At 42.8% G+C, this 24,983-nt stretch overlaps 1 protein-coding gene across 1 annotated transcript; it reads right to left on the reverse strand.

The window, feature by feature from the left end:
• Positions 1-32: 32 nt before the first annotated feature.
• Positions 33-24,983, reverse strand: LOC144685211 (uncharacterized). The gene is made up of 6 exons (XM_078549642.1): positions 24,038-24,983; positions 22,092-22,430; positions 20,322-20,468; positions 18,114-18,239; positions 6,877-7,065; positions 33-125 (listed from the first exon to the last, which is right to left on the reverse strand). Exons 1-6 carry the CDS (start codon positions 24,929-24,931, stop codon positions 111-113), a joined length of 1,710 nt encoding a protein of 569 aa, XP_078405768.1. The 5' UTR covers positions 24,932-24,983; the 3' UTR covers positions 33-110.

Genomic DNA, 24,983 nt, shown 5'->3' on the forward strand with positions numbered 1-24,983 from the left:
TTGAGCTCAGTGTGAAAGCACGAGTAATAGGATATCTTGGTTCTCGTCCAAGTATTCTCCAATGGCTGGTCACTAGTGTGGTGTCAGAGGAGGGCATGACCTTATCATTGTCAATTTTGAGAAACCTGATAGGTCATTTTGAGAAAGAACAAATTGGGAACGAAACAAATATAGTTCAACAATTTTTTGGGAAAGTATAAGATGTCAATAGAACTTTCTAAAACAATTATAGCCCTGTTTTACTCGGGAGTAAAGTCACTCAGCTGAAGCTGTCCTGTATTTTGGCAAGCTGTATAATGACACTTTCAGAAGGTCTCAGACTGCTTCAATTTCACATGGCCGACAGTTCAGCTGCAATTGATGTGAAATGAGTTACTAATGGATTGCCTGGGAACTTTACAATCTTACTGAACTAGCTGCTCAGGCAGTTAGCTATTCATTAGCATTTAAAACGTAAGTGGCATTGAAAAGTGGGGAACATCAAAAGAAGAAGCAAGAACACATTGAACTCTGCTTGCCTGATCAGGAAGCAATGCAGGGCCAAGAGTCATGAACTCAAGACTGCTGGCTCCACATCTTGGCCTCAAAGTGATACCTGTAGTCTGACAGGTTCTGGTCCCAAACCATAACTTGTTGTGAATGGACCCGGTCCAAAACCAACACCTGTAATATGAATGGTAGCGATCCCAAACCAATACCTATAGTATGACAAGTCCCGGTGTCACACCAATTCTGGTTGGGAGTACAGCACGACTAGAAACACTTTTGTTACACGGGCAAAGTAAAAATATCATGCTTGGAAAAAAAGTATTACAGTCACAGACAAAATCTCTCAGGTAAATACATAAACACTTTGAGGACCATATGGAGATTTGAACAATTTGGAGGAGCTCTCAGGCTGCTTCATTCTGGTAGATCAGTATAAAAATCACATCTTTCTACAATTCTGATTATCTCCATTTCTGCTTCACAATATTAGCTTTTTATTCAACTGGATGATCTTCTGTCTTGTTAGTCAATACTTTCATACAACGTGGTTAACTCTTAAATGCCCTCTGAACAAGGGCAATTAGGGGTGGGCAATAAATGCTGGCCCAGCCAGCGACGCCCACATCCCATGAATGAATGAAAAAAACATGATCGCAAGTTGAAAGCCATTTTTTTTTAAATTGAGAAACCTAGCCAATTGGCCAAGGCTGTTAATGCAGGCAGAGTCACAACTGGAAAGGCTAATCTGTACCAAAGGCATCAATGGTCAAAAGGAGAATAAACCCCTTAGTTCTCAGGGCATCAGCTAACAACCCTTGTCTTGTCAGCGCTAGGTTATCACTATTTACATTTATACAATTACAACGGTCAAGTGTTACTTTAAAACAATATTTCCAATTGTAAATACCAGTTGTAATTATCTTTTATAGTTACAATTATATACAGCTAATGTTATAATTACATATATGTAACAGCTATAATTATCTTTGTTTTGCAAACATGTTGTTGCATGGTAATTTTAATTTCCTGGCAAATTCAATTTGTATTTCTAAAATGGTTTTCCTTTAAAAAGACACCACTGGAAAAAGGCTTTCCCATTGGCTTAGTGGCTCGTGGGATACTAACTCACAGAGACTCAGAAGGCAAGTGCTTTAATTAACTGATCTTAGTCAAAGCAGAAGTAATAGACCATAAGATCATAAGACGTAGGAGCAGAAATAGGCCATTCGGCCCATCGAGTCTGCTCCACCATTCAATGAGATCATGGCTGATCTGATAATCCCCAACTCCACTTTCCTGCCTTTTCCCCATAGCCCTGGATTCCCTTACTGATTAAAAATCTGTCTATCTCAACCTTGAATATATTTAGCGATCCAGCCTCTACAGCCCTCTGTGGTAAAGAATTCCGCAGATTCAACACCCTCAGAGAAGAAATTCCTCCTCATCTCTGTCTTAAATGGATGACTCCTTACTCAGATTATGCCCTCTGGTCCTAGACTCTCCCACATGGGGAAACAGCCTCAGCATCCACCCTATCAAGCCCCCTAAGAATCTTATATGTTTCAATAATGTCACCTCTAATTCTTCTAAACTCTAATGGGTACAGGCCCAACCTACTCAACCTCTCCTCATAAGAAAATCCCTCCATATCCAGGATCAACGTAGTGAACCTTCTCTGGACTGCCTCCAATGCCAGTATATCTTTCCTTAGATAAGGGGACCAAAACTGTTCACAGTATTCCAGATGTGCTCTAACCAGTGCCTTGTATAGGTTTAGCAAGAGGGTGGCAGAATTGGAGTCAGTACCCCCGGGTTAAGAACATAAGAAATAGGAGCAAGAGTAGACCATACAGCCCCTTGAGCCCACATAGCCATTCAATATGAGCATGACTGATCTTCAGCCTCACTTCCACTTTCCTGTCTATCCCTCATATTCCTTCATTCCCTGAGTGACCTGTCTATCTCAGCCTTTAATACATTTAACATTGGAGAATCCACAACCCTTTGGGATAGAGAATTCCAAAGATTCACAACCCTTCATTTGGAGAATTTCTTGCTCATCTCAGTCCTAAATAATGGATCCCTTATCCTGAAACTGTGCCCCTGTGTTTTAGATACCCCAGTCAGGGGAAACAACCTCTCAGCGTCTACAGGTTCAAGCCCCTTCAGGATCTTATTATGTTTGAATGAGATTACCTCTCATTCTTCTAAACTCCAGAGATTGTAGGCCCTATTTATTCAGCCTCTCATCATAGGTCAACCCTCTCATCCCAGGAACCAATCGAGTGAATTTTCACTGTGCTTCCAAGCCAAGTATATCCGTTCTTAAATATGGAGACCAAAACTACACACACTACTTACTCCAAGTGTGGTCTCACCAAAGCTTCCTCATGGCTGTACTCCCCTTGCATTAAAAGGACAATGTGCCATTTACCTTCCCAATTGCTTGTTGTACCTGCATGCTAATTTTGTGTTTGGAAGCTGAGGAGAGAAAAACAAAGTATAGCTAGGGTCCCTGTTCCTGATAGCTACTATGTGACTTCTACACCTGTGTGAAGGTTGGGGACATGGTATTTGCATGTCTTTCCCCTTCCACTCCCTACAATCAAACAGCCCCCTCTACGCTACATACGTACAGTAGCCACTTCAACAAGGAACTCGAGTGTACTGCTGGCATCAGTAAAAGCCTGCACCCTCAGAAAAGGATGGAAGGAGAAAAACAGGAGCATGGACATTGATAACATTAACAGAAAAGGTATTGGGTGCCCTTCAGGTAATACATCATTCTGACGCAGACACAGTTGGAGAATCATTCATTTAAATCTGGCAACAGTATCAATATTGCATAGGGAGATGCCCAATTTGAGCCTTCTATTTAAGGCTTATACATATACAGGACATTTCCAAGGCATCTGTCACAGTTCAACTAGTGAATCTGATGCACCAGAGTGAAAAACAAAAAGGAAATCTGAACTGTCGAACTTTGAGTATAGATTGAAAATTACCCAGCTTCAAAAGCTTGAAAAGTTCTTTCAAGATGTAAAACTAATTCAAACTGTGTGTTCAGGGGATATGTCTATCGTATAAAATATGCAAAGCCTGGCTTGTAACAAACTACTAAACCCGAGTAAGACCAGTTTCAGGGCAGATGTTGAGTTGGATAGAAAACAGCTGCACTAAGTTAGCAGAAGAATGTCAGATTCTGTGTCATTGCTAGCTTTGTCTTGTCCTACGAGACACAAACAAATGCTGAAATGTTCAGCTGTTTATTCACGTTTACTTGGCTCCAAAGTTTTTGCAATTAAATTTTGAATATTGCGAACTATTATCTTCGTTGAGTTTAGCAATTGTTAAGTGAATCCCACATGCATAAAAATAACATACACAGGAATGTAGCATGAAGTGGGCATGCATCAAGCACTGATTTACACTTTTTATCCTAATAGATGGTGTCATTTAACTTTGTTATGCAGATGACACCCACTTTTGCTTTTTGTTTTTATCCCACTAAATACCTGCCTGATTTAACACAAAGTGAGACACTTGATTAAATTAGCACACAGCACTCACCTTGTCATATCTATAATTATGCAAATTATTACAGGGTTCAAACAATAAACCACTCCATGATCATTTCCACAGAATATATCCATTTTTTCCTGCTGACTGAATGTCCCTCAGTGAGCCACAATTACCCTCAGAGGACCAACCAAACACAGCTGTGCTCAGCCTCCATGAAGGTGCCCTATTGTTTGCCTAATTAATAAGCAGCCCTACAGTTAATCCTTGACCACTCCTGTCTCTTATACATCTTTATCATCCTCCCTTTCTTGCTTCTGCAAGTTTCCCTGTGAAGTGCACTTGCCTGCACTTGTTCTTTATTAAGCCTTCCACTGGCAACTCATAGAATTACATAGAAAGCACAGCACAGTTCATTCAGCTAAACTGGTCCATGTTGGTGTTTATGCTTCACCTGAGCCTCCTCCCTCCCTACATTATCTAACCTTATTTACACATCTTTCTACTCCTTTCTCCCTCATGTGTTTATCTAGCTTCGGCTTAAATGCATTTATGCGAATTTGCCTCAACTGCTTCCAGTGGAAGCAGCACCCAGACCTTTTCCCAAAATACTATTTTCTCCTGTCGTGTCAGTTCTGAGGGTTCTCACTCTTTGCTGAGGTAAGAGTTCCATAGATACTGAATAAGTTGTCAGGACCTTTCAATTGATAAACGTTTTAATGACGAGCAACTCTTTGTAAAGAATTTGTAGAAATTTCTCCCTTCTGTCTAATGAGCTTCTAAAAAAAATCCCTCTTGGGATGTGAGAGTCGCTGGCAAGGCTGCCGTTTGTTGGCTATCCCTAGTTGCCCTCAGATAAGTGTTGGTGAGCCACCTTCTGCAGTTCTAGGCAGTAAGGTCCTCCCTGGGCGCTGTTCAGTGGAGAGTTTCAGGATTTTGACCCAGCAGCAGTGAAAAAACGTGATTATGTTCAAGTCAGGATGATGTATGACTTGGAGGGGAACTGGGAGGTGCTGGTGTTCCTATGCAGCCCCTAGCCTTGTCCTTTTAGGTGGTGAAATTCCTCAGCTTTGTTCAAAGGTGGATGGTTGATGTATTCAATCGCTCAACCATTATTGTTCTTGCCAGCCATGCAAAAGCAACATGGAAATATCCAGAGGTGACTCTGCCTCTAATGTTCCCTCCCTCCCTATCTGGAAACTCCATATCTTTTGTTTTCTGCAGGATAGAAAGTTTTTTTTATTTGCTCTCAGGATGTGCAGGCTGCTGGCAAAGTCAGCATGTATTGCCCATCCCTAATTGCTCTTGAGCAGGTGGTGGTGAGCTACCTACAACTGACTGGCTTGCTAGGCTATTTCAGAGGGCAGACAGTGTAGGTCTGGAGTCACATGTAGGCCACACCAGGTAAGGACAGCAGACTTCATCCGTTGAAGGGCATGAGTGAACCAGATGGCATTTTACTTCAGTTCAGTACGAGTAGTTTCACGATCATTATTATGGCCGGATTTTCCAGCCCTATCGTGGTGGGATCAACCGTGAGCAATGTGGCAGCCCAGCCAAAATTCCACTGACGTTCAGCGTAACCAAATGATCCTGGAGGCAGGCCGGGCCAGAAAATCCTGCCCAAGGCGACTAACATTTTATTTCAGATCTATTAATTAATTAAATTTAAATTCGTCCAGCTGCCAGGTGGGATTTGAACTCATGATTTCAGAGCACGAGTCCTGGCCTCTGGATCACTATCCGTGCCTGCCCTCCAACACACAAGCAATCACAGCTCAAATACACATTGATGCACCACACGGTGGCAGAGGGAGACAGGAGATTAGAAGGTACAAGGTAATTTATCATTTAAAGCTAATTCAAACCTGCCTATATACAGGTGTTATCAATACATTCTAGGATGGTCGATGAGGAATTAAAACTTTTCCTGGGTATTTTATGTTCACTTTAAATCTTATTCTGCTCTGTTGGAATTTCAGAAAAGCACTTCAGACTTATTGCTGACTGGCAAATGAAGCCTTCATATTTGCAAATTAACTACATAATATCGAGAAACATAAGGATCGAACCTCCCAGTGGAAAGTCAAAACTAAACAAATACCCTCCACCATTATACTGTCAGGTTCCCTCTAAACTCTGTGCAAATCGGTGGGAATATTATTAGCAAGAAATCTAGATGAAGGGCAAAAGTTGAAAAGATTTGAAGGGAGGACAAGGAAAGGAGTAACAGAAAATATATAATTTGCATTTATATAGCACCTTTCACAACCTCAGAATGTCCTATAACAATGAAGTGTTTTTGAAGACTAGCCACTGTTGAAATCTGGGAAACACAGCAACCAATTTGCCCACAGCAACGTCCCACGAGCGACAATGTGGTAACGAATCAATAATCTGTCTTTAATGATTTTGGTTGGGGTATAAATGTTGGCCAGGGCATCAGGGAGAACTCTCCTGCCCTTCTTCAAAATCATGCCATGGAATCTCTTACATGCATCCAAGAGGGCAGATGGGACTTCAGCTTAATATCTCATCCAAAAGATAGCACCTTTTACTGTGCAGCACTCCCCATGTTTCACTGCAGTGTCAGCATGGAGAGGGACTGTGGACCCACAACTTTCTGACTCGGGGGGGGAGGGGGGGAGGAAAGACTAGGACCCCTGAGCCAGAGCTGCCATTAGTGGTTAGGTGATACCAAGATACTGTCCGTGTAATTCAGTCTGAACACCTCTTCCTTAGGGTTGCCTAGACTTTGTACTAAAATTGGCACATTATCTGATAGTTATGAACATTTTGCAGATTTCTTTTTTGAAATATGTCTTGGTCTAATGGTCTCTCTATTTAATTTTGCAAACACTACGTCACCTTCAACTGTTGTGTGCTGGAGGCAGTGAGAGTCTGTCCTGCTGATCTCCTGTCACAGATGAGGTTGAGGACATCTACAGTATCATGAACCAGGATGTTAAAGATGTCCTCAGTCAGCTTCATCTTCACAGTGAGTTCATCATCAGCATATTCAACCCACCGACCCTCTTCTTCTTGTAGTTCTTGAATCTAAACAGGAGAGCAATGTTAGATTGAGAATACCACTGAAGATTTATTTTTTCTTGCCCCACTTGGCCCTGGCAAAGCCTGATGCTGGGCCATTGTATGAAAGATGCCAGGAGACCTCATCAAGTAGCTATTTTTCATGTACCATCCAAGCTATTCAACTTCAGAGGCCATCACAGCAGGGTCAAATCAGATGTTCATCTGATGGCTGCCCACATGTGCAGGGCTCATGATCAAGAGAGTGTGAGCCTTGGCAGATTTTTCCCTTCCTTAACCAGCTGTAGAGACCGACTGTAGCACCCTGAATGCCACCCTGGGTGAGGTTACCTAATGCAGTACACACTGAACCCATGGAGCTTGCTGTTCTATTTTTAATTCATTCCCAGGGTGCAGGAATTGTGGCAAGGCCAACAGTTATTTCCTATCCCTAATTGACCAAGGAGGTGGTAAGCCACATTCTTCAATACAACTAAATGGCTTGCTAGGCCATTTCAGGGGGCAGTTAAAAGTCAATCACGTGGCTATCAGCCTGCAGTAACTTTTTTTTTCTTTATTCTTTCACAGGATGTGGGCGTCACTGACAAGACCAGCATTTGCTGCCCCTCCATAATTGCCCTTGAACTTAGTGGCTTCTTAGACCATTTCAGAGGGCAGTTAAGAGTCAACCACGTTGCTGTAGGCCTGGAGTCACATTTAGGTCATGTAAGAATGGCATTTCCTTCCCTAAAGGACATTAGTGAACTCGATGGGTTTTTACAACAATGAATGATACTTTTATGGTCACCATTACTGAGACTAGTTTTCTATTCCAGATTTATTAACTGAATTCAAATTCCATCAGCTACCGTGATGGGATTTGAACCCATGCTTTTTTTAATTATTCGTTCATGGGATGTGGGCATTGCTGGCTAGGCCAGCATTTATTACCCATCACCAATTGCCCTTCAGAAGGTGGTGGTGAGCTGCCTTCTTGAACCACTGCAGTCCATGTGGTGTAGGTACACCCACAGTGCTGTTAGGAAGGAAGTTCCAGGATTTTGAGCCAGTGACAGTGAAGGAACAGTGATATATTTCCAAGTCAGGATGGTGAGTGGCTTGGAGGGGAACTTCCAGGTGGTGGTGTTCCCATCTACCTGCTGCCCTTGTCCTTCTAGATGGTAACGGTCGTGGGTTTGGAAGGTGCTGTCTAAAGGGATTGGTGAGTTCCTGCAGTGCATCTTGTAGGTGATACATACTGCTGCAATGATGCGTCAGTGGTGGAGGGAATGAATGTTTGTGGATGTGGTGCCAATAAAGCAGGCAGTTTTGTGTTGGATGGTGTCAAGCTTCTTGAATATTGTTGGAGCAGCACTCACCCAGGCAAGCGGTGAGTATTCCATCACACTCCTGACTTGTGCCTTGTAGATGGTGGACAGGCTTTGGGGAGTCAGGAGGTGAGTTACTCACCACAGCATTCCTAGCCTCTGACCTGCTCTTGTAGCCACAGTATTTATATATATTTTTTTAAATTCATTTTTATGGGGTGTTGACTTCACTGGGTAGGCTAGCATATATTGCAAATCCCTAATTGCCCTTGAGAAATGGCTCATCCAGTTCAGTTTCTGATCAATGGTAACCACCAGGATGTTGATAGTGGGGGATTCAGCAATGGCAATGCCAATGAATGTCAAAGGCCAATGGTTAGATTCTCTCTTGTTGGGGAGATCATGACCACTATTACTGATACTAGATTTTAATTCCAGGTTTTATTGAACTAACCAAATTTAAATTCCCCAGTCACAAAGGTGGGGTTTGAACTCATCTCTCCCGATCATTGGTTCAGGTTTTTGGGTTACTAGTGCAATAACACAACCGCTTTGCTTTCATGCACACCTCCCCATGCCTCTGTTTGACTGAGTTCCGTACTGGCATATACTTACCAACAAAGGAGCCATTGTTTCCTTTTAAAAAGGATGCATAGGTATGTTTTGTGCTCATTGGGATAAGTGGTGTTAGCACTAGGGAATGGAATATTTTGTCATTTCAAGTCATCATCATCTATATCAAGCATATCAATGCGGACAGCAGCAGCTGCAGAGTAAAGCTCCCTCTGCTCTCCAGCTGTAAAGCACAAGAGGACACCAACTCCCCCAATGTCACATTACCATTTTCCACTTTAGCTGTCTCTGTGGACATGGAGTCTGCATTAACCATTGCTGTGCAAAGACATATTCCTGGCGCTCGATGTCCCAGGAGTGGACCTTATGAAGCAGAGAATGTCCACCGAATGTCCAGCAAAACATAGTGAAACCCAGTTGTTGGACAGTGAATATTTTCCCAACTCCAATTTACTGGGTGTGTCACAAACATAGAACAGGAATAGGCCCCTCAACCCCATTCTCCTGTATCTTAACTCCATTTACCTGCTTGCTCCGTTTTCCTTCCCAACCTTAGCTACGAATCTCAGGTTTTGAAATTAGTCCCTAGTCGCAACAGCTTCTTGGGGGAGAAAGCTCTGGATTTCCACTCACCTTTTGCATTATGTTATGCACTTTGAGGTCACCCCTGAATAGCTCATCTCTAACTTTAGAGTCATGCCCCCTTGTTCTGGGTTCCAGAGTCACTTGATGATTTGCTCACCAGGCAGAAAGAACATTCTAACAAATCAAGGCTCAGGCTATAAACCACTGGATAAATTGGTTAAATATAAAACAAGCTGAAATATAGTAGTCAGTACCAACAACAGGCAAAAAAGTTAAAACACGAGAATAGGCCACACAGCCCAAATAGTCTGTGACCGTGTTTACCCTCCACAAAAGGAAATAATTAAAGAGTGCAGAGAGAGAGACAAAATGCCATTAAAGAGCACGGAGAGAGAGAGAGACGAAATGCCATTAAAGTGCATGGAGAAAGAGAGGCGAGAGGCCATTAAGGAGTGCGGAGTGAGAGAGAGAGAGAGACACAAGAGGCCATTAAAGAGCATGGAGAGAGAGAGAGGCAAGAGGCCATTAAAGAGCAAGGAGCGAGAGAGGTGAGAGACTATTAAAGAGCTTGGAGAGAGGGGTGAGAGGCCATCAAAGAGCATGGAGAGAGGGGTGAGAGGCTATTAAAGAGCACGACAGGGAAAAGAGAGCGGAGGGCAGCTGATTGGTAAGTAGGATTAATGAGTATTTCTATGCGTTAATGTAAAGGTAAGGTCTTTAGTTTGTGTTTCGGTCTCTAGTCTTATTTTTCTCTTTTTCTTAAAAATAGCTCATTAAGTATAGGATTTATACTGGTGTGAAAAAAATAATTGCAATAAAGCGTAAAGAGTGGGGGATTCTTCAAGTGTAAAGAGCAGGGATACTAGAGTAGTTAATTAATAAACTAAATAAAATATGATGGCTATGGCAGGATGGGTGATGTGTTGCTGCTGCAGCATGTGGGAGCTGCTGGACATCAAGGTGATCCAGAGTGAACACAGCTGTAGTAAGTGTTTGTAACTCGAGGAACTTTGGATCCGAGTTGAGGAGCTGGAGTCCGAGGTGCTGACACTGCGCCACGTCAGGGAGGGGGAAAAGTTACCTGGGCACTTTGCTCCAGGAGGTGGTCACACCCCTCAGATGAGGTAATTCAAATTTGGTCTGTGATCAGAGACAGGAGGGTGTGACTGCAGGTGAGGCAGGTATGGAGACCCAGGGGGTAGCGTTCGAGGAGCCTCAGCCCCTGCAACTGTCCAATAGTTATGAGATTATTGCACGCTGTGTGGATGGGAGCAGACTGCAGAGAGGATGAGTGAACTGACCACGGCACCGTGGTACAGAGAGCCATTCAAGTGGGGGGAGGAAATATGAACGTAGTAGTGGTACGGGACAGCATAATTAGGGAGATAGATACTGTTCTCTGCAGCCAAGAGCGTGAGTCCTGAAGGCTGTGTTGCCTGATTGGTGCCAGGGTTAAGGACATCTTCTTAATGCTGGAGAGGAATTTGGAGTGGAAGGGGAGGGGTTCAGTTGTCGTTGTCCATGTTGGTACCAACGACATTGATAGGACTAGAAAGGAGGTTCTGCTGGAAGAATTTGAACAGTTAGGAGCTAAGTTAAAAAGCAGAACCTCCAAGACAATAATTTCGGGATTACTACCTGAGCCACAGGAAAACTGGCATAGGGTAAATAAAGTCAATGAGTTATATGTGTGGCTCAAAGATTGGTATGGGAGGAATAAGTTTCAGTTCATAGGGCGCTGGCACTGGGGTAGAAGGGACTGTTCCGGTGGGACAGGCTTCACTTGAACTGTGCTGGGATCAGTGTCCTGGCGAATCGAGTAACCAGGGTTGTAAAGAGAACTTTAAACTAAGTAGAGGGATATAGGGTTCTGGAGAGGGGATACGTAGACTTACAAAGCAAAAGGATATGGTGACATTGCAGGGCAGCTATTTAGGTAATGATACCCAGAGTGTGACAGGAAGGGAGAGTGTACAAACATTAAAAAAAGCAGCCAATAGGATCAAAGGGGGAAAAAATGGTAAAAAGGCTCCTTACGTAAGTACACGTAGTATTCGGAACAAAATAAATGAATTAACGGCACAAATAGAGGTTAATGGGTATGATCCTATAGCCATTATGGAGACATGGTTACAAGGACATCAGAGCTGGAAACTGAATATTCAGGGCTATGTGACTTTTTGAAAAGACAGGCAGGAAGGAAAGGGTGGTGGGGTAGCTTTGTTAATACGAGGTGGAATAAGCACGATAGCAAGAAATGACCTTGGGTCAGAAGATATAGAATCCATATGGGTGGAGGTAAGAAATAACAAGGGAAAGAAGACACCAGTGGAAGCAGTCTATAGGCCCCCTAACAGTAGCTACACTGAAGGACAGAGAATAAATCAGGAGATAATGAGGGCATGTAAAAAAGGCAGTACATTAATCATGGACAATTTTAATCAAATTGGCAGAGGCAATCACGAGCAAGAATTCAGAAAGTGTATTCGGGACAGTTTCTGAGAACAATATGTTGTGGACCAACCAGGCTATTTTGGATCTGGTAATGTATAATGAGGCAGGCTTAATAAATAATCTCAGATAGTTGAATTTAGCGTTCAGTTTGAGAGTGAAAAACTTGGGTTGGAAACAACTGTGCCAAATTTAAATAAAGGTAATTACAAAGGGACGAGGGCAGAGTTGGCTGGAGTGGACTGGGAAAGGAGTTTAACAGAAAAGACAGTTGATGAATAATGGCAGATGTTTAAGACAATAGTTCATGACTCACAACAAAGATATATCCCAGTGAGGAAGAAGGATTCTAAGAAGGAAATTAACCAACCATGGTTCACCAAGGAAGTTAGGAGTAGTATCAAATTGAAAGAAAAAGCATACAATGTGGCAAAGATTAGTGGTAAGCCAGAGGATTGGCAAAGTTTTAAAAACCAACAAAAGATGACCAAAAAAATAATAAAGAGGGGGAAAATAAATTGAGGATAAGTTAGTAAGTAATATGAAAACAGACAGTAAGAGCTTCTTTGAATATATAAAAAGGAAAAGAGAGGTCAAAGTGAACATCGGCCCCTTAGAGAACAAGGTTGGGGAAATAATAATGTGGAACCAGGAAATGGCAGAGGAGTTGAATAAATACTTTGCATCAGTCTTCATGGTAGAAGATACTAATAGCATCCCAAAAATACTAAATAATCAAGGGGCAAAAGTGGGGGAGGAAATAAATACAATAACTAACACAAGAGAAAAACTACTAGGGAAACTCATGAAGCTAAAGGCTGATAAGTCCCCTGGGCCTGAGAGGTTGCATCAGATAGTGGATGCACTGGTAGTAATCTTCCAAGAATCCTTAGATTCTGGAAAAGTCCCAGAAGATTGGAAAACTGCCTTATTCAAAACGGGAGGGAGACAAAAAACAGGTATCTATAGGTTAGCTTAACATCCGTCATTGGGAAAATGTTGGAGTCTATTACAAAGGATGTAATAGCAGAGCATTTAGAAATGCATAATATAATCAAGCAGAATCAGCATGGCTTCATGAAGGGGAAATCATGCCTGTCAAATTGATTAGAATGCTTTAGAGGAGGTAACAAGCAGGATAGACAAAGGGGGACCATTGGATATATTTGGATTTCCTAAAGGTCTTCGATAAGGTACTGCACATAAGGTTACTTAATAAGATAAGAGCCCATGGTGTTGGGGGTAGTATATTAGCATGGATAGAGGATTGGCTAACTAATAGAAGACAGAGTTGGGGTAAGGGGGGCATTTTCAGGATAGCAAACCTGTAACTACTGGAGTGCCACAGGGATCAGTGCTGATGCCACGATTATTTACAATATACATTAAAGACTTAGATAAGGAAAGTGAATGTATTGTCGCCAAGTTTGTGGATGACACAAAAATAGGTGGGAAGGCAAGTGGTGAGATGACACAAAGAGTCTACAGAGGGATATAGATAGGTTATGTGAGTGGGCAAAAACTTGGCAGATAGAATATAATGTGGGAAAATGTGAGAGGTCATGCACTTTGGCAGGAAGAATAGATGAGCTGAATATTTTTTTAACTGGAGAAAGACTGCAGAAAGCTGCAGTACAGAGGGATTTGGGAGTCGTCATGCACGAATCCCAAAAAGCTAACATACAAGTTCAACAGGTAATAGGGGAGGCAAATGGAATGTTGGCCTTTATTTCTAAGGGAATGGAGTATAAAAATAGGGAAGGCTTACTAAAAATATACAAGGCACTAGTTAGACCACACCTAGAATACTGTGAACAGTTTTGGTCCCCTTATCTAACACAAGATATACTGGCATTGGAGGCAGTCCGGAGAAGGTTCACTAGGTTGATCCTGGGTATGGAGGGATTTTCTTATGAGGAAAGGTCTAGTAGGTTGGGCCTGTATTCATTGAAGTTTAGAAGAATGAGAAGCAACTTTATTGAAAGATTTTAGATTCTTAGGGGGCTTGACAGGGTAGATACTGAGAGGTTGTTTCCCTCCTTGTGGGACAGCCTAGGACCAGAGGGCATAATCTCAGAGTAAGGGGTCACCCATTTAAGACAGAGATGAGGAGGAATTTCTTCTCTCAGAGGGAAGTGAACCTGTGGAATTCTTTACCGCAGAGGCACAAGACTTTGGGTTGTTAAGTATATTCAAGGCTGAGATAGACAGATTTTTAAATCAGTAAGGGAATCAAAGATTATGGGGAAAAGGCAGGAAAGTGGAGTTGAGGATTATCAGATCAGCCATGATCTCATTGAATGGCGGAGCAGATTCGATGGGCCAAATGGCCTACTTCTGCTCCTATGGTTTTATAATCCTAATCACATTTATCCATGCTGTTCCCATATTTCCTTCAACCCTTTTACTTCATCCCAGAAATAAAATTTTTACTAATCTCCTCAAGAGTGTCAGAAATTACAGACACCTCGTACACTAGCCCTGAATGTAAGACGAGCTCACAAAAACAACATCATTTGCTTTTTATGTGGTCACCATGGAATCCTCTAACTCAGCTTAGCTCAGGCCTTGGCTGATTGGTGAACTGGGGGACAGGAGATCCAATAGAAACCATCAACCTGTAGCTCCTTGTGAACAGAAGACTGCCGTGACCTCGCCTGTCTCATCAGCCTGACTGGCTTTCATCACAAGGGCAGCTAACAATCAAGTTTAAAAAAGATTCCCAGAATGTAATTACAGCAGACATTTGAACTGAATGAAACAGCCTGACCTATCAATCAGTTCCAAAAACAGAATCATCTGTTGGATGGGACCTCTATCCAAGGCCAGTAGCGGCCATCAATTTACAAGTATCAAGGTTGTGTGGTGAGGTGCACATATCAGTCAGTCTGGTCTCTGCTGCCTGAGAGCCCATTATTTTAACCCCATGTGTTCTGACCAGCAAGAAAGAATCTCATAAATAATCCATCAGTGGAAAAAGTGAAGCTATGATTTCACGTCAAGATAAACCCAAAGTGATCAAAACAGAAAATGCTGGAGAAACTCAGCAGGTCTGGCAGCCGCTGTAGAGAGAGAAGCAGAGTTAACGTTTTCGAGTCTGTATGACTTCTTCAGAGCTCTGAAGAAGAGTCATGCAGACTCGAAGCATTAGCACTGTTTTTCAAGCGTTTTCTGTTTTTTTTTTCCCCACGATTGCCAGCATCTGCAGCATTTTGTTTTTAACCAAATTTATCAAAACTGGATTGAGATTGCCTCAGAATCATTTGACTGTGGACCTTTACTGCCAATAGATGGAACAGACTTGCATCCCAATACTGTAGGCTAAATTCAATGCCAGGTTCAGGTGAGGAGTGGTGGGAGAACTAATTTTACCTTTGGATGACAGTGTAAAGCTGACAACATTGGCTTGGTCACCCATTAAAACGCCTCTCCGAATTTTCCTACAATTAACTTAAATGGAAATGAAAATGACGGAAGATGTTTAACGGTTAGCCAAGCCAATACTGCATGTTTTACACCTTTGGCCAAGGTCAACACTATTCCCAATGCTCAACTCCATCTCCCATTCCCCTGGTTTAACTGAAAAAGTTATATTCTTCTGTCTCTCTGTACACCATACAGCCCTGCACCACACCCTGCTACCCTGACTTAGACTAGGCAGGTGACCAGTGGTCAGCCTCTCCCTCTGGCAGATGTGCAAAGGTGACTAAGTCCCCCCTAAAATGTTTTCTTTTCCTTCCTCCAGATTAGCGCCTTCTTCCAAATGAAATTAGGAACTCCCAATTGGCAAGTGGACAATGACTCTGGGAAGTCGGAACCCAGACAATGTGCTATGTCACTCAGAACTGTCCCAACACTTGATTACAAAGTATGCATACATAGCACCATGCTGAGTCTGAAGTGCAATGGACTTGACCTTGTTCAAAAACTGCAGGAACGGGTGTCTGGGCAACACGACTAAGACATGGACAAACTTTGTATTTTTTTTTAAGATGAAGTGTTTGATAGGCGTTTTATAATGTGCATAGTTGTACATTACTTCCGAGTTCCAGTGTATTGTATACGCCATGGAAAATGAGGGGTGTAGTTTGTCCTACTCAGTAGTGCCAAGCAAAGGCTTATGCCCTTTCTGACATGAAAATAGGGGGAAAACACATACAACAGGCGGAATTACCCACTTTCATCAATCCAATTGTCCATGATTAGAGAATAACATTGGCACAGACGCGTTGGTAAATTGATGGTCTGACACCTTAGCTATAGAAATGGACCACGGCAGACAGTGCCCAATAAATAAATCGTTAGGAAGTATTACTCCAATGATATCACAATGGGCAATTCTGCTCAATCAGCAGTTCCCAGGACTCTCTGCTATGTTAAGAGGGGGATATTTTCATACGTCAGTGGTAGGGAAATTATTGGAGAAGATTCTTTGTGACAGGATTTACTACCATTTGGAAGCAAATGGGCGTATTAGTGAGAGGCAGCATGGTTTTGTGAAGGGGAGGTCGTGTCTTACTAACTTGATCGAGTTTTTCGAGGAAGTGACAAAGATGATCAATGATGGAAGGGCAGTGGATGTTATATACATGGATTTCAGTAAGGCCTTTGACAAGGTCCCTCATGGCAGACTGGTACAGAAGGTAAAGTTGCATGGGATCAGAGGTGAGCTGGCAAGATGGATACAGAATTGGCTTGGTCATAGAAGACAGAGGGTAGCAGTGGAAGGGTGCTTTTCTGAACGGAGAGCTGTGACTAGTGGAGTTCCGCAGGGATCAGTGCTGGGAACTTTGCTGTTTGTAGTATACATAAATGATTTGGAGGAAAATGTAACTGGGCTAATTAGTAAGTTTGCAGACGACACTAAGGTTGGAGGAGTTGCAGATAGTGAAGAGGACTGTCAAAGGATACAACGGGATATAGATCGGTCGGAGACTTGGGCGGAGAAATGGCAGATGGAGTTTAATCCGGACAAATGCAAGGTAATGCATTTTGGAAGGTCTAATACAGGCTGGAATTATACAGTAAATGGCAGAACCCTTAAGTGCATTGACGGGCAGAGAGATCTGGGTGTACAGGTCCACAGGTCACTAAAAGTGGTAACGCAGGTGGATAAGGTAGTCAGGAAGGCATATGGCATGCTTGCCTTCATTGGCAGGGGTATTGAGTATAAAAGCTGGGAAGTCATGCTGCAGCGGTATAGAACCTTGGTTAGGCCACATTTGGAATATTGCGTGCAATTCTGGTCGCCACATTACCAGAAGGATATGGAGGCATTGGAGAGGGTACAGAGGAGGTTTACCAGGATGCTGCCTGGTCTGGAGGTTAATAGCTATGAGGAGAGGTTGGAGAAACTCGGATTGTTCTCACTAGAGCGATGGAGATTGAGGGGCGACTTGATAGAAGTTTACAAAATTATGAGTGGCATGGACCGAGTAGATAGTCAGAGGCTTTTTCCCAGGGTGGAAGAGTCAATTACTAGGGGACATAGATTTAAGGTGAGGGGAGAAAACTATAGAGATGTGCGGGGCAAGTTTTTTACACAGAGGGTAGTGAGTGTCTGGAATTCGCTGCCAGAGGTGGCGGAGGAAGCAGGTACGATAGTGGTGTTTAAGAGGCAGCTTGACAAATATAAGAATAGGATGGGAATAGAGGGATACGGACCCCGGAAGTGCAAAATGTTTTAGTTGATGGGCAATATGATCGGCGCAGGCTTGGAGGGCCGAAGGGCCTGTTCCTGTGCTGTACTTTTCTTTGTTCTTTGTAGGAGAATGTGCTGTATTTGACTCACAGCAAAATTCATTGAGTCTTCCATGCACCAGAAACTCATAAAATGGGTATCACAACTTAAGGAAATTTGGGACTTTGCAAGCAGTGTTAGCCATTCTGTTCCAGTAACCATCTTTAGACTCTGCTGCTCGCTTGTGAATGAAACTGCAACGTGGATACATTCAAGTCAAACCACATATGTTCTCTCTCTTTCATCAGAATACACTTTCTCTTTAAAGAATCCTGCAGTAATGTGGTGTTCGGGACTGAGTGCAGTTTGATGGACATGCCTGTCAGTTTCGCTATGTGTCGTTTCATTCGCTGGAAGTGTGACCCAATTAAGATAATTGGCATTGACTGCATGCTTACCAGGATGATGTCAACACGGTCCCTTTTGCTCTTGCAATACTTTGTCAGTTTCTGGAGCTTTCTTTTCATTTCCAGGTCATTATTGTCCAGATTTAGTAACTTGGCCACTTTGCCTTGGATGAATGACTTAAAAGAAAATAAAAATAACTGTTCTTTTATGTCTACAACATTTAAATCATCCTTATGAAGGCACCATGGACATCAATCTTCTCTGTGCTGGTTGGTAGCACATGCTCATTGGATGGTGTTCAGCCTTTTCATCTTTGCTGACTAAATTCCAATCAATCACAGTATCTGATATTTTAAAGGAATTAATCACTCAGTGATACATTGCACAGAATTTTGGAATATTTAAATGGCCTCTGGCAAAGCTGGACACCGGGGACAAACAGGCAACTCAATGCTCAAGGGTAAACGTTGGTGCGTATGTCAAGTCAGTTTCCTGCTGTATCGTCTTATTACAATACACCTGTCCATACATCACTTCTGGTGAGAAATCCAGGAGAGCAGAATTAACAACAGATACCAACATTTCTGTCATTTTATATCAAAAAGGGGAAGAAAGTAGAGGGAGGAATGAAAGACAGAGGGCAGGAAGAAGGAAAGAGAGGAGGGGCAGGATGCAAGGGGAAAGAGAGAGAAAGAGAAAAAGAAAAAGAGAAAGAGAGAAAGAGAGAGAGAGAGAGAGAGAGAGAAATGGGGTTATTTAGACCTGATTTTTATTCTTGAGGCAGGCAGGGGAAGTTGGGAAAATTCTTGGCTAGGCCCACCCGCCTTGGGAGAAAGTGCCCACCAAGGTGGGATCTTCATTGCCAGGTGGCGGGGGCAGGTGTAGGCTTGCGTGGGGAGGCCACCGCAAGTGCAGAGGCAGTGACAGGTGTTGCCAGGTGCAGAGGCGGACTGTTTAAAAAGGCCCACCTCGGTGCCGTGACACTTTGTCCCAGTGAAAAAAAACAAAAAGGCCCTCCGGCCTTCACCCCTCACATCCACTTCACCCTCCAAACACACCCGATGCCACATCCATGCCACCTCATGATCCCCACCCACCCCCTAGGTCCCCTCATGCCACCCTATGCTAAGCCCTGCCCTTTGAAGCTTCAAAAACCACACAAACCACAAACACTTGAAAGCCCTTGACTTATGTAAACAAACATTGAGAAATTGACCACAGATCAGAGCCTGAGCTGTCAGGCTATCAAATAACATTGCCTCTGGGGAACAGGTGTACTGTTATTCTAATAGGTGCCTGGGCTCTCACCCATGCCTCATTATGTCTGCTTAGCTGAGAGCCCAGACAGCTTTTAGAATAACAGAATGCCTGCTCCCCAGAGAAAACACTTTGATTGACAGCTTAGGCTCTGATCTCTGTGGTAAATTTCACAATGTTTGTTTACATAAGTCAGTGGTTTCAAGTGTTTGTGGTTTTTGAAACTTCAAAGGGCCTGGATGATTGACACTTATTAGCTTGTCCAGACCATTTTTCCTGGCAGAGGGGAAAGTGATCAAAGAATTATATTTTTTCAAAGCTTGTTTCTTTTTTACACTTACAACTTTGCATTGTAGTGTTCATTGGTTCTACAAAGTGTACAGTGGGTCAATGGGCAAAGAAGTGCCAGAGTTTGGCATATGGGCACGAGTTTCCTGAAGGGGTAGGTAAGGGTAGAGATTGGCATAGGGAGCATGAGTGGGAATAAGGGCTGGGTGGAAGGGCAGAGCTTGGGATAGGGGTCATGAGGGGCCTGAGGAAGTGGCAGGGAGTCCTAAACCCTTGTGTGCATGACAGGACCTTTGAAATTGCCTTATAGAAAAGCTCCCCTCATGAATACTACAGTTCATTCCTCTAAAGGGGCCGTGAACCACAACTCTTTAAAAACCTGCCCCAACTCCATGAAAATTGCAGAGGAGTAGGAGATACCTATCCCTGCAATGGAGCCGGCCAGGTGGGGTGTGCTGGGTATGGGCTTCTGACAGGAAGCAACCCGCATCCTTTAAAGGCACTTCCAAAAATCTCCCAGCCTGGGATTAGGGTTGGGAATCCCAGAATCGGGACCTTCCTGCTATTGTTAAAAGATCCCGAGTCAACCCAACTCGGTGAAAATCCAATCCATAGTCTTTCATGACCTCAGGATGTCACATGTCATTTTACAGCCAATCAAGTATTTGTCACTGAGAAAATGTTCAAATTAAGAAGTAAAACTGGTGTTGTACCTTCACATCCCTTTTGTCCTCTGTATTGGGAACATGACCAGACGCGAGTCCAACCCAAGGCTTGTGTTTCAGCCACGGATATTGGTTGGGCGTTGGCTCCTTCATTAGGACTTTTTGAAAAATACCAGAAGTCAAATGAAAAATAGCCTATGTGAATAACAGAAAAGAATAAAACCTGATGTAGTTGACAAAAGTGCTTAAAAGTGCTGCATTTTTCCGATTACTGCAGGACTTGGGAGTTGAGAGAGAGTCAAAACCATCGGAATTTTACTTGAATAATATCTTGGCTGCTGAGACTATGGTCTTCCCAATTTGGTGTCAAATGAAACTACTTCTCACTGAGACTGGGATTCAAAGTTATTAAACATGCAAGGCGCAGAAGGGGACCTTGGGACACCCTCACCTAATACTTCCCCGCCCTAACGATTGAGCATCTTTTATGAAAAGCTGTTTCCTTCCCTTCATCCAGTTACTAATCCATGGCCATGTAGTCAGACAGACTTCAGGATGGCCCAAAGCACTTTACACTTGACAATTAAGAGCTTTTGAAGTACGGTCCTGTGGTAATGTAAGAAACATGGCAGACAATTTTTGCATGTGGAAGTGAGTTATTGTTTTGTAATGGTGTTAGATGAGGGATAAATACTGACCAGGACACGGAGGCAAATTCTCCATCTTTCTTCAAAATAGTGACATGGGAGAGGACACACAGAGCCTCACTTTAATGTCTTATCCAAAATACAGCACCTCTGACACCACAGCACTCCCTCAGTATTTGCACTGGGGAATGTCAACCTACATTTTGTGCTCAAGTCTCTAACCGGCAGAATCAGCAGTGAGACTGATACCAACTGAGCCACAGCTGACACCTAATCACTGAACTTATTATCTTATCAAAGGCCTTCCAGCAGCCACAGCATACTTTTATGCATGTCTCACCTCCTCAGAAACTGCAGCACCAATAAACTCAGCAAAAAATGGAGATCAGACTCGGAACCTTCTGGAAATGCAAAACAGGTACAAAGCAGGTCCGGGAGCATCTGAGAAGGGACGGGCAAAGTTAATGTTTTGAGTCAAAAATTACTCTTCTTCAGAACTGTCCTGAAGAAGTCATATTCGACTCGAAACGTTAACTTGGTTTCTCCACAGATGCTGCCAGATCTGCAGAGTATTTCTGGCACTTTGTTTTTATTTCAGATTTCTAGCATCCACATTCTGCTCTTATATTATTGGAACCTTCTGGTCTGTGTGCTAAACTACATAGAAAGCACAACACAGCAACAGGCCAGTCAGCCAACCGGTCTATACCTGTGTTCATGCTCCACAAAAGCCTCTTCCCCCCACCCAGCTTCATTTATCCCTATTAGCATATCCTTCTATTCTATCCCTTTCTACCTCATCTGTGCTTATCTGTCTTTCCTTTGAATACATCTACATTAAATATTGGCTTTGCCAACTGAAGCCTTAGTCTAATATAAAAACAGAAAATGCTGGAAATACACAGAAGGTCAGGCAGCATCTGTGGAGAGAGATAGAGTTAACGCCTCACGTCGGAGACCGTTCACTGGAAAGGTGACAGACCTGAAATGTTAATTTTGTTTCTCCCTCCACAGATGCAGCCTGACCTACTGTGTGTTTCCAGCATTTTCTGTATTTATTACAGATGTCCAACAAGAGTATTTTGCTTTTCTGTATCATTAGTTTAACTTGACTGTGAGAGGCTCTCGTATTCCCAAGAGGTGATAATGCTACTCACATCAAGACATTCACCTGTTTGTGCACCCCTTTGCTTACTGTATCTGCATCCTTTTGGTCGGTATACTCTTGAGCCTCGAACACATTGATCTCATCGCTATCTTGAAAGTTACCACGTTGGTTCCACAGGACGTTGATGGCATTGCCAACCAACTGCTGAACATCCACGATGTTATATGGAACAGCAAAAACAGTTTCCTTTGACTGCCTCCAGAGTCCTGAACACCAATGGTCCAACCCAAACCTTTGTGCTGGAGTTTTCCTGTCCTGGGAAGACTGGAGTCCTTTGAATTTTTCAACGTCAACATTCTGGCTGCTTCCAAAAATACCCATGTTAAACGCCTCATTGTGTGGCTTGCAAGAGAAAAGCACAACAGACAGTAAACTTGAATTAAATTAGGGTACGGTATAAATAATGTCTTTACATAGCACTTCAGAATGTTCCAGAGAGCTTTACAGCAAATTATGCACTTTTAGAAGAGTGGTTATTGTTGCAATGTAGGAAATGCAGCAGCCAAATTGAGCACAGCAAGCTCCCACAAACAATAATGCGATTTGACCAAATAATCGGTTTTAATTTTTAAAAATTCTTTCATGGGATGTAGACGTCACTGGTGATCTCAGCATTTGTTACTGATCTCTAATTATCCTTGAACTTAGTGGCATTGCAGAACGCAGTTTAAGAGTCAACCACACTATTGTGGATCCGGAGTCACATGTAAGCCAGACCAGATAAGGATGGCAGATTTCCTTCCCTAAAGATGGGTTTTCACGACAATCAATGATAGTTTCATGGTCCCCATTACTATAATTAGCTGCCAGGGCCTCCAGATTACTAGTCCAGTGATATTATCACTATACCACCATCCTCTACTGCAGGCTTAGAGATAAATATTGGCCAAGACACCAGCATGAACACCCCAGTTCTCCAAAATAATGCCATGAGACCTTTTTGCCATTCACCTGAGACACAGAAAATCTCTACTGAAAGGCAGCAGTTATAACTGTACTGCAGCAGAAGGGTCAGCTTCAATTACATGGTCAAGTCTCTGGGGTGGAGTTTGAATCCACAGCCTTCTGACTCAAGAGGTGCAAGTACTGGCCACTTAACCACAGCTGACACCAGACAAAGGCAGGTGATGAAGGGCCTATACTAATCCAGTCTTAAAATGACTGCAATGACACAGTGCATCAATGTCAGCCTGTCAGCACGCTTTAGTGAACTACATCTTAAGCACCATAGGTTTACACCTTTAAGGGGTGTCAGATGGAAGTGAGGTATTCAGCATATCCCCACAGAATAAAGGCTGAGTCATCAAGCGCATTTATACATTGCCTTTCACATCAAAATATCACGAAGTGCTTAACAGGATGAATTAAAATCTCTGAAAGGCAGTGACAACTGCCATAAAGGCAGATGGGACAGCTTTTCTAAACCAACAACATCCCAAAAACAACCAATGACCAATCTGTTTTGAGGTCATCTGATTCAGGGAGGAATGTTGGCCAGGGTACAGAGAACATCCTAGCCTTCGTCCAGTCATTCCGTGTGATCTTCAATATCTACCTCAATCACTGGAACAGTTAGAAAGTACCTCACTTGTTGGTCCATGAGGAGACAAAACAGTTCAGTACGCTCAGTAAAATGGTGCAACACAGAATCATAGACTCATAATAACAATTGGCCCACTGTGCCTGTCTCTTTGAAAGATCTATCCAGTTTGTTCCCCCTTTCCCACTCTTTCCACATATCTCTGCAAATGTTTTCATTTCAAATACATATCCAATTTCCTTTTGAATGTTACGATTGAATCTGCTTCTGCCGCCCTTTCAGGCAGTACATTCCAGATCATAACAGCCAGCTCCTTAACAAAATAAATCACCTCATCTCCCCTCTGGTTCTTTTGCCAATTAGGTTGAAATGCTCTCATTTATTTATGTATATTAGTGTATCTACTCACAGTCAAACAATCCACTGCAGTCTGAGGACAGGGGATACAGTTTGTATCAAATTTTCCATCACTACTTCTCTTGATTTGTGTGTACACATTTGCTGCATCATCTATGAATTTTGCTATTAAGTTTTCAGTCACATTTTCTGTGGCTTCTTCATGACAGATGCCCTTTTTAATACTCATTTGATCTTTGAGTTGTACACAGTTTATTCTTAAAAGTTCAACATCTACGAAGGATTTGTCATGGCCTCTCTGCCCTTTAAGTAGACCACTCTTTTGCTGAGCAAATTTAGTATAGTCTTGAGTGATTCGATGTCCATCGAGCCTCTCTTTCCACAAATCTTTGGTGCTTTGATTTTGCTGCTCTCTGATTCTGGTCAGCTCATCCAAAGTTTCTTCCACGAGATATTCTGTGAGATGTTCTGTAACTTCATCCACAAACTGCTCGCTGTCCTTAACCTGAGGACGTTGCAAAGCCCACACACCGTCTAAGCCTTCTGAGTCTGCATGAACAACTGATTGCAATTTTGGTTCCACTTCAACATCCGACAAATCTTGAGAACCCACAAATGATTCCACTGCCTTTGCACATTCCAGAATTATCTGTTCTAGGTCAGGCTCATCCATCCTGCCTGGATGTGGCTCTCTCTGGCTGAGTTGGCACAAAGTTGGCTTTTTGCCTTTCGGCAGGGAAGTATCTCGCTTCTCATTTGCCTTCGCTTCAGGTACCTCTTCAAAGGTGTGAGATTCTTTCAATCCATCGTCCAAATTTTTGTAGTTTCGCCCATGTGCTCCATCAGAGAATGAGTATTCATTGTTTGTGACATCTGTGTCAAATTCATAATCAGCCCATGGGTATGAGATCTTATCGGGAGTAATAAAGATGCCATAATTATTCATGCATTCAAGGTATTTCACCCCACAGAAGGTTCCATCATGGCCTCCATTTGGA

Source organism: Cetorhinus maximus, chromosome 10 (genome assembly GCF_964194155.1).
Source record: "Cetorhinus maximus chromosome 10, sCetMax3.hap1.1, whole genome shotgun sequence".
Taxonomy (NCBI): Eukaryota; Metazoa; Chordata; class Chondrichthyes; order Lamniformes; family Cetorhinidae; genus Cetorhinus; species Cetorhinus maximus.